The sequence below is a fragment of the Pseudochaenichthys georgianus genome, chromosome 6 (assembly GCF_902827115.2).
Source record: "Pseudochaenichthys georgianus chromosome 6, fPseGeo1.2, whole genome shotgun sequence".
In the NCBI taxonomy this organism is placed as follows: Eukaryota; Metazoa; Chordata; class Actinopteri; order Perciformes; family Channichthyidae; genus Pseudochaenichthys; species Pseudochaenichthys georgianus.
In genome coordinates this window covers 20,236,712-20,247,238 of record NC_047508.1, presented here as the reverse complement: position 1 = coordinate 20,247,238, position 10,527 = coordinate 20,236,712, and the positions used below count along the sequence as shown (strand labels likewise).

The 10,527-nt window shown below is 38.5% G+C and overlaps 2 protein-coding genes across 2 annotated transcripts; both read left to right on the top strand.

Annotated features, from left to right (window-relative positions):
• Positions 1 to 1,393: 1,393 nt before the first annotated feature.
• On the top strand, positions 1,394 to 2,778 carry LOC117448193 (uncharacterized). The gene is made up of 3 exons (XM_071203401.1): positions 1,394 to 1,475; positions 1,639 to 1,802; positions 1,915 to 2,778. The coding sequence occupies exons 1-3, from the start codon at positions 1,394 to 1,396 to the stop codon at positions 2,371 to 2,373; spliced, it is 705 nt and encodes a 234-aa protein (XP_071059502.1). The 3' UTR covers positions 2,374 to 2,778.
• A 261-nt stretch (positions 2,779 to 3,039) lies between these two features.
• tsg101a (tumor susceptibility 101a) lies at positions 3,040 to 10,500 on the top strand. The gene is made up of 10 exons (XM_034085367.2): positions 3,040 to 3,425; positions 4,633 to 4,720; positions 4,838 to 4,903; positions 5,310 to 5,473; positions 5,747 to 5,873; positions 6,945 to 7,002; positions 7,218 to 7,312; positions 8,363 to 8,565; positions 8,658 to 8,897; positions 9,169 to 10,500. The coding sequence occupies exons 1-10, from the start codon at positions 3,384 to 3,386 to the stop codon at positions 9,256 to 9,258; spliced, it is 1,173 nt and encodes a 390-aa protein (XP_033941258.1). The 5' UTR covers positions 3,040 to 3,383; the 3' UTR covers positions 9,259 to 10,500.
• The last annotated feature ends 27 nt before the right edge of the window (positions 10,501 to 10,527 follow it).

Sequence of the window (10,527 nt, the reverse complement as noted above, 5' to 3'; positions counted from 1 at the left end):
ATGGAGCATATGTGTGGGCTGGACCTGTATTTTACAGGAAAGGAGTGAGCAGAGGGTCGTGTTGTCGATTCTTGTTTAGTTTTCTGTGACAATCTTCCTCACCCTCTCAGACTTTGAGTTGCGCGCGCTGCTAAAGAGACGCGCTACCTTGGAAACCAAACAATGGTGGAGCTGTATTAAAGTCCTAGTGGAAACACTCCTGAGTAAATCTGATTTTGTCAGAAATCGGGAGAAATATAACCCCGGGAGGAAACCGGGAGAGAGCAGTGAAATCGGGAGTCCCCCGCGAAAATCGGGAGGGTTGGCAACTTTATATATATACAGTCTATGGTTGGCAAGTATGGTCTTTGGTCGCTCAAACATCTAACTCATGTCATATTACATGTGGGATTTGCTGCCGCCTGCAGGCTGCTTTGTGTATCGTACAGAGTATAAGACAAATAATGTAATAATAAAGGAGCTTATATCTAGCATAAACTCAGCAGAACTTTAATCATGTTCTAACCAAATAGTTCCTTGTTTGAAAGTGAGGGTGATAACTGGTTTACACAATGTTGGCAAGTACAGCAGTTCAAAGAACCATCATAAATGTTGCGTTTACACAAACGTTTTACTGTTGCAAAACACTATACTGTAACAACATGAGGAAGTGGTTTCTTAGGTAGAAGGGAGAAAAGAGGTGAGGAAAACCAAGGGAAAGCACATAAATGTATTAACTGTGATCCGACAATTTCATAATCCAAATAACAACCAAGCATGGTTCCTCTAAACAATGTGTAATACGTTTTTTATAAAGAACTACATTTGTATTTAGAAAGCATTGAAGCAATTGTTATGATTAATAATAATAATTTGTAAATGTGGTCACTGTTATATTGCTGTTCAAGCCATTACACCTAGTTGTTGCTTTTAAAGTCACATGCTTTGCATAATTACAGGGCTGTTTTCTTACTGGATTCTAAAGTCATAAAAGACAAAGGCTAATCCATAAACCAAAGACAAACAGGGTGGAGGGTTATAACAGTGTAGGCGATTAAAAGCATACAAGAAAAAGTGATATGTTCAAACTGGATTCTTCATAATCATGCCATACAACGAGCGTTCAATTAAGAAAATGCTTCCTAAGGTAAGATTAATGATCAACAGATTATTCTCTCTTAGTCAAATTTAATATTTTAATAGTATATAAATAATCCATGTAGATTTGTAATGGTGCTCCCGGACCCATTGTATCCACGGAAACATGTGGCCCGTGAAATCTACGATGCATTGACTAACTTTAAAAGCCTTGTACCCTTGATGGATAGATACGGTAAGAAGATCAATTAAACCTAACAATCTGTTGTTAAATGTATTTAACATGAAACTCCAACAAGTGCTGTAAATTATAGTCATGGTTTCATTATTTACAGTTTACAATGATGGCACCACAAAGAACTTGAGTCTAACTGGAACCATTCCTGTCATGTTTGAAGGTAACAATGACTTTGCATTTGTATAACTCTATGAAACAGCTACAGTATAAGCTGGAATTTAGTGGGGGAAGTGATCAATTTGAATCACAAATAATGATGATACAACTCATCATTTCTTAGAATCTACAAGATAAAAATATATTTTCCCCTTTTTTAATACAAGACCAAACCTACAACATCCCGGTATGCCTGTGGATTGAAGAAAGCTATCCACAAACTGCTCCCATCTGCTTTGTCAGACCCACACATGAGATGATGTTAATCGGTGGACAGTATATCTCCAACAGTGGTGAAGTCATGCTGCCTTACCTGGAGGAGTGGAAATGTGTGAGAATTTAAATGTTATCTTGTTTTCTTTGAAAATACTGAATGTAAAAAGGGATGGATAATGGAGTTATTACATCCTTACATTTGTTTGACTTTTCCTTTTTCCCATCAGGGTGAATGTGATCTACTGAGCCTACTCCAGGTTATGGTTGTCGTATTTGGAGACTTCCCTCCCGTGTTCATGCAGCCTCATCCAGAGCCTGAACAAGCCCCTTGTAAGTTATGCTTACACGGGCAGGAAGCTATCTCCATGTTGTTTCAAAACAACACTACCTATGCCCTAGATACGAGTTTATCACAGATCCAAAGATCCATATCCAGGCCACACCTGTTCAATGTCACTCTAGGTTCATTGCTCTTAAATGTAGAGCTGAAAACAATTTTCTTCTCTCAACATGTTTATGAATTTGTTGTGACTGATTCAGGCCTCTCTAAAATGAATAATATATGTATAGGTTGGCTGCAATTCCACAAACAAGCAGAGGTGCTTTCAAAGACTGATGGAAGTATGTATCTGGATTTAACCGGTGAAGATGATCTACCTTTCCAAGAACATGAAACCAATTGTTAGTCTTCGTGGAATTTTAACCATATTTGTATTGTGTGTGTTGCCTGTGATGAGGTGTTCAATGTGTAAAGTGTCAGATGGTATCCATTTGTTAGTTTACGGTTAATAAATGTATACAATTTATACAAATGGATTATAACATGATGTATGTATATTTTCCAATGATTTAGACTGTAAACTGGTTAAAACATACTGACTGGGTTTAGTTGTGAATGTATGCACCATATCATTTGTTTTTCAAATGAACATAATACATATTGAGGGCCTGTTTGAACACCAGATTTCTTAACAAGCAGCTCATAAAACGGTACCATAACTGCACCCAGTTTGTTTGCTTTTATTCACAAATGTTTCCGGCTTTTGACCAGTGAAGAGAAAATGTAACAATCCAAAGAACACACACATAGCCAGCCAGTGTATATTGAAATTATAACCCACACTGTCGTGAGAAGTAATTGATTGATGCTGGTACTGTAAATAAAGAGTCATATCAAACATGTCTGTGTGTATTATTGTGGGGTAACACATTTCATATTATTTTCCAACATGGTTTGTATAATGACTAAGTACGCTTTTGCACTAATATAGCCTATTTTGTGTGAAGGAAACTCACCTACGTAGGACCACGCCTTGAGAACAACTCCTCTACTGTTTACGTCATTTGCGTACCGGAAACAGTCAGGTGGAATACCGGAAATTCATTTTGTTTTCAATCGGATATTTGTTCTTCGGTCTCATTTTAGAACTCCTAATAAACTGTTTACTAAAGTTTCTCAAATTATTACATCTTGTCGCATTGACAACAGATACATTACTCGTGTTGGACTAGAAGGTTTTCTATAGACACCGAATTATTGTCTTAATTGTAGTCGGGCCCGAGGCTGGGCTAACTTTAGCCTAGCATTAGTCGTGCTAGCTTAGCGTGCTAGCTGTTAGTCTCTATCTTACTTAGAAGCCATCCGTTCTTTCAATTTACTTATTAACAATAGCGGTGAAAACAAAAAGTGAAAACCATGGCAGTTGTCAACGAAGGTGTTCTGAAGAAAATGCTAAAGGTACGTGTTGCATCATTTGCTGGTCAACAGAAACGTTAGCACGTTAGCAAATGTTACCAATACCAAACAGGACACTCGTTGAGCATGTTCACATTTCCTGGACATATGGAATAGGATCTGTATTGCTTAATAAACAGACGATTTACAGTACTTTAAATAATAAAGTGGATTCTTTGAGATTCCTCGTACATATTATTGTGATGACCTAGATCCTACATCCACCTAACGTTAGCTACACTTACGTATATGTTTAATATAAACGTTTCAATAAACAACCACTCCTATATTTCAGGATGACATTATGTGTCTCCTAAATTTCGCGTGGACAGCATTGATCCCATTTACTAGGAATACTTGTTTATCAACTGTTGCCAGAGCAATACTTAAACCACTGTTATACGGATTATAATTAAGTATGTATAATGTATGTCTATCATGTACAAATATTTAATGTCAGCCATCGTTGACAATTCTAAGTAACGTTTCAGGCTTGTTAATGTACATAATTAAAGTTCAATTTACATATTAAATTAAGCATTGCGTGTAGCTAACAATTGATGTGTTCGCTTTGAGGCTGCACATTTTCCTGGAATAATACAAATACATATGTATAATATGCCTTTAGCTTATACAATATATAGTTTTCGAAAACAAATATCTAAACAACTCTGAGCTATTATGACCCCATGGTCTAATGATCATCTCTGTAATATTTTTCAACAACTCAATAAATAAAAAGTTTCAGGTAGAGGGCCATCAACTGTTATTTGTCCTTGGAAGAGCACACTGCATTATTATCCTAGAATTAGGATATAGAAACTTCATATGTTATGACTGTTCCGAGTTAATACACCAGTAGATATTACAGTGTATTTTCTGACTTTATTGGCTATCATTTTATATCAGATATCCTTATAGTTCCTTCATATGTCACTTTATATATTTATATATATATATTTTTTTTTATGTCACTCTGTTCTCTAATCTATTTTTGTGTTTTACTCCGCACAAGACACATATTTTGGACACCAAAATAAATTACTACACACCACACAAAATTACTTTAGGATTCAAATACATAACGTATTAGTTGTGGCAACTACGTCTGAATGAGTTACCTAAGTGTCAGCAATTCTGTCTAAAATGTAATGATGTATACTAACATACATTACTTTTTATCTTTCATCTTTTTGTTGTTATTGTCCAGCAATACAAGTACAGGGACCTGACAGTTCGTGAGATAACCAATGTCATCAGCCAGTACAAGGACTTGAAGCCGTTGATGGACGCTTATGGTAAATCGAGTTATACAGAGCTCATGGTTTTGTGTGGTTATATATATATATATTGTATGCTCATATTATGGCAAATATATACATTGTTTTCGTTAATCGACATGTCATCTTATTTAGTGTTTAATGATGGCTCCACACGAGACCTATTGAGCTTGACAGGAACTGTTCCAGTGAGCTACAGAGGTAAGGAATGTTTACTGTGCTTTCTAAATACAAATGTAGTTCTGTATAAAAAACGTATTACACATTGTTTATTTGTGGGCGTAGATAGGTGTCAGTTCTGTTTAGTTTGTCTGATTCCCTCACCTACTTTTTCTCTGGTGTGCTCACTCTAACTTGCTATTTATCTTGAACTTTAGAAGAAAGAAAAACTTTCATCAAGTAGCAGATGCGTCTGTGTGTCAGCTTAGGAAAGCACCTGACTAGCATAACGTATACAATTTCATATTCAGATGTATTTACTCTAGACTAGACATCGTATAAGTGTGCCTCAAAATAACAACGTTTGTCAACTTCTGAGAATGTTGAGACTTAAAAAACATACAATGAAATCAAATTATAATATAGTGTGTGTTTTTCTCCCCTGTAGGAAACACCTACAACATCCCAGTGTGTCTGTGGTTGCTGGACACATATCCCTACAACCCTCCCATATGTTTTGTCAAACCTACCAGTGCCATGATGATCAAAACTGGCAAGCACATCGACGCCAACGGCAAGATCTACCTGCCTTATCTACATGAGTGGAAACATGTAAGTGTCTCAATATTTTTATTCATAGACTATTTATTTAGGCAAGGACTGGCTATGAAATGTTTCGAATTTGAAAATATAGATTGGTCATGTACTGATGCTATAGAGGTTTTTGAGGATTCACTGCATTATTTACATTTTTTAAATCTCTATAATGTGGCTCTAATTTACGAAAATCTGTACAGCAGTTGCTTTCCTGTCGATCATTTGAAATAGCATTCTGCATTTGTGGTCTTGCTCAATAAAAACATGGCCTCTCTGTTTGTCTCGCAGCCTCAGTCGGACCTGTATGGTCTGATTCAGGTGATGATCGTGGTTTTTGGAGAGGAGCCTCCTGTGTTTTCTCGGCCCACAACACAAGCACCATATCAGCCGTTCCAAGCAGCTGGACCCCCTAACCGTAAGTGACTTACATTGTTGTCGTAACCAGGGTAATATAAATGTTTTTTTAATATAGTGTCAGGAAGGAGTGACCCACAGACTTTTTAACACAAAGTGATATGGTGCTGATTTACACTGAACACCAATCAATCAGAACACTGTCTTTAATGAGTCATGGCCACCCATTTTTTGTCAATGACTGTCTCAATAAGAAAAAGCATCATCACAACATTTAAATTCATATGCATACATCCCTTTAACAACATAATAACCTGCACAGAGGTAGGGTTAATAGCTTGAACTACTTTAAATGTAGCTAGTTGTACCAAACAAACTGCCAACTGTGAATATGTTCCAATAAACTGCTTACATAAGACTGTTTTCTAAAAAATCCATTCTGATTCATCTTCAATCGTTTTTTTACTATGTTTTTTTCTATAAATGTGCTGTTGAACAGTTTTTACCAGTTTTTATTTTCATTTCAAATTTTGTATAAAGGTTAACAGAATTACAAAATATGTTAAGGCCAACCTAAAGTCCTCAAATAGATAAACACAATAAACACAATTTTTTTCACCTATTTTCTTAAGGTACTTAAGAGTGAATGTTAAAATGTTTTTTTAAACCATTTTTTGTGATTACATACCCATAGTAGTTGCCTAGAGAAATCAATGATGTGTGTGTATAATTCATACTGTGTCAGGAAGGTGTATATGATGGATATTGTACACCAGCATCATGGTTTTAAAGAGATGCATTTATTTTCTGAGGCACTAGATGGAGCTCAGGTACTACCTCTTCATTACAGCATTGGAAAGGGAATGTGCTGTGGTGCAGTGGACTAGTGCGCTGGACTAGTGCACTGGTGTTGGGTTCAGGGGGGCACAGGTTCAAACCCCACTGCAGTCAGCATGTCGTTGTGTCCCTGGGCAAGACAATTCACCCCAAATTGGGGATTGTCCACAGTATTTGGATAAAAGCGTCTAACAAGTGACATGTAATGTAATGCTTTTCTGAGAGTGACAGAGAGACAGTATATTTGTCATGTATTGGCCTTGGATCTAATGTTCACACTATTTCTCTACCTCAGCTTCCTATATGCCTGGCATGCCTGCGGTCTCACCCTACAGCCCAAATCCTAACCCTGGGTAAGATGTTTGCAAAGCAGTTCTAAAGCTCTCTACTCCAGCTCTCTAGCAAACAAACATGTCCTGGCATGTTTGTTTGGAGAATAAGGCTGGCACATGGAGAATATTTATAAACCACTGTTCAACTGATTCCATTACATATAGTCTGCTAGATGTGGGAAAAGGAAAAACGGATAGAATGAGCTGCGTTCTGATTAGTTATTTATTTTCTGCAGAGGCTACCCAGGATACCAATACCCAGGAGGCAACTCCTACCCAGCCACTGCTGGCCCTGCACACTACCCCAACCAGACCCCAGTTTCCACAGCGGGTACGTATCACATTTCCCGGGGTGCTTTATTTCTCTTTCCCAAGTGTACATTTTAAAGTTTAAAATTAGATTTTGCACAAACGGCACAAGCACAGCAAGATACAAAAGAAGATGTCATTTTTGTGTTATTGCTTTTGTATTGCAATACAATATGTGTATACTAACTCACCCCCACCCCCTCAAAAAAATACAACAATAGAGTGTCCTCGTTTTCATGTTAGTTAACTCGTTATTAAGACCTTTGACCTTTTGACTTAAACTCTCTTGCCCTCTGTGTGACTCCGGTGGCATCCCGATCTGCCAGTGAAAAGGTCGTTAGTGTAACGAGAGTGGGGGGTATTGAAGGCCAAAGGGTAGAACAGATCTGAAGGGAAGGGCAACGTCCAACCCCCAGCTATCACAGTATCAACCTCACACAGTTCTAAATTTAGGATGGGAACAGTAACTCCACACAAAGACAGACCTGTGATCGGCTTCCCAAACATCAGTTGGCAGCACTGCACTGCAAGGCAGCGGGCAGGCGGAGCTTTATCTCTCCTATATTTAGTAAAAGGGAAGATATGGGTTTAGCCCTTAGACCTGTCACATCTCCAGGCTGCATCAACTCTGACATGTGCAGTGCTGATTCCACACTGCACATTAGGTGGTCTTTACTTTGAAGACATCCAGCAGTGTTTTTCCACATATTGTAACTGGTAGTGTTCAGGGCGCTTTGATAACACTTTACATTTGCATCTATGAACTCGATGAATTCAACTCAAATTGCTGCTAAAAACTGACAAGAAATACATTAAATTAACAATTTAAATAAAATGGTTTTACAATTCCACATTAAACCATTTCCGTTAGCTCGTTTGAAATGGAAAATGAAATGGCTCAATTCAATTAGCCAATCAAATGGTTTCAGTTAAATCGCTTAATCAAATGGCTTGTTTCAGGACACCAATACAATGTCTCAATCGGCTCATCAGAAGGCTTGTTTTTGTATCTGTTGTTTTCTGTTTTGTCTGCTCACTGTCTGACCTCCCTTCTTAACGTCATCCTCCAAAGGCCCGAGCAGAGATGGCACCATTGGCGAGGACACCATTCGTGCATCTCTGATTTCAGCTGTGAGTGACAAGCTTCGCTGGAGAATGAAGGAGGAGATGGACAGAGCTCAGGCGGAGCTGGACGCCCTGAAGAGAACTGAGGAGGATCTGAAGAAAGGACATCAGAAACTGGAGGACATGGTCTCGAGGCTGGACCAGGAAGTGGTGAGAAATCCTACATTTGTTTCAAAGTTGTATCATTTTTTTTGTTCCTCTATGACAATATGAAATGGTTTAAATCACAATATTTCTGCTAGTCCGAGGTTGACAGGAATATTGAGCTGCTGAAGAGAAAGGACGAGGAGCTGAGTGAGGCCTTGGAGAAGATGGAGAACCAGTCGGAGAACAACGACATTGACGACGTCATCGTGCCCACCGCTCCGCTGTACAAACAGATCCTGAACCTGTATGCTGAGGAGAACGCGATTGAAGACACTATCTTCTACCTAGGAGAGGCCCTCCGCAGGGGCGTCATAGACCTGGAGGTTTTTCTTAAGGTGACCACGTCGACAACATAACTACCACTAATGTATAACATGATGTTTATAAAGTAAGGATGTGTTCAGACACAGAACTGACTAGGGTCAAACGCATTTGGCCAACACACAATCATAATCTGCACCTAAAAGTGACAACAGACTGTGGGTGTTTATAATGTATAAAATGGAAGCCTATCTGTGTATCAGACAGATTTCAAGAGACAGACATTCACACACTTGTGTCCCGAGTGATTTTAGCCTCAATGCCTCATGTTCTCTTTTGTTACAGCATGTACGACTTCTGTCCAGGAAGCAGTTTCAGCTTCGTGCGCTCATGCAGAAAGCCCGCAAGACTGCCGGCCTTAGTGACCTCTACTGACCCACTCTGACAGCCAGGAAACATTCATATCTTCATGCTCCCTTACTCTCTCCTTTTCCTCCTCTCTTTTTATTCCCATTATTCCCTTTTATGTCTTCTAGAAGCTGTCCTCTTTTTTTTTATCTCTATACCATCTGTTCTTATGAGACAGACTTCTGGACGGCAAACATTTAAAATGCAACATTTATGTAGAACTGGGCCGTCCCGTGTGGTCCAAACGTTCTCGTAGGAAATAATTTGTGTTTTTGATCTGACCAAATAATGATTTGAGATCTTAATGCATTACCCGTCATGACCAACAATAAGTAAAAGCACTGGGACAACATTGTGACCCAGGTGCTCCGGTTGACACAGAAACATGCCTAACTGAGAGTGACGTGAGAGCCTAGTTTCCTCTGTAGTGTATCTGTGTTGGTTACTGTGACAACCTGTACATGATGCACTGCAGGGAGCTGGTTCTGTTCGCACTCCCTTTGCCAGACAGTCATTTGGCTAGTAAGCACAAATTGTTAGGGGCGTGTAGAGAGGGGCTTTGTAAAAAGAACCTTTGTGTCCACTCTCCTCATAATGAAAAGGATAGGCCCGGGGTATAAATACCCGGGGCAACCTTTCAGGAAGGACATGGGGCTCAGCCTCAGGATTTAATGCTGTTCAAGTCATGTTCGGTAACCATGGAGTCAAGAGATCACTTTTCATACAGCACATACTGTCTTTTAATTGGTTCAATTTTGAGCTACTCTGCCACACTATTATTTGCATTTTCTGTTCAGCCGTCATCTGCTCAGGTCTACCCTCCAGTCTGACTGAATTAACCAGTCAATCTTGTACAGTAGTTGTTTCACTCTGGATGACAGACTTGACATGCTTTATTGTAATGTATCACAAAGGAAATTCTGTTTTTCTTTTCTTTACTTTTCTATCGTCTTTGTGCTTATTCTCAGTCCTGCTGAGAGGTTTAAGTTCAGTAAACATGGGGAAAAAACGTTGTGAATAAAGCTGGAGCATTCGAGGGTACAAACAAATCAAAACAATATATTGTACTAATCAAAATGTTACTTATGTAAAGTTTGCAAACAGGTATCATTTAAATTAGCCTTTTACTAAATGCACTTTGAATTGTATGATAGATTATCTGCTGTTATTGTTTTTCTTGTTTCCAATTCAACCATAGACCACCTGTTCTTTTATATCTGTAGATTTATGTAAATCAGTACAAATAAATGGAATCTGGTGTAGATCTCATTCTTTGATGGGTTATTAATAACAGAA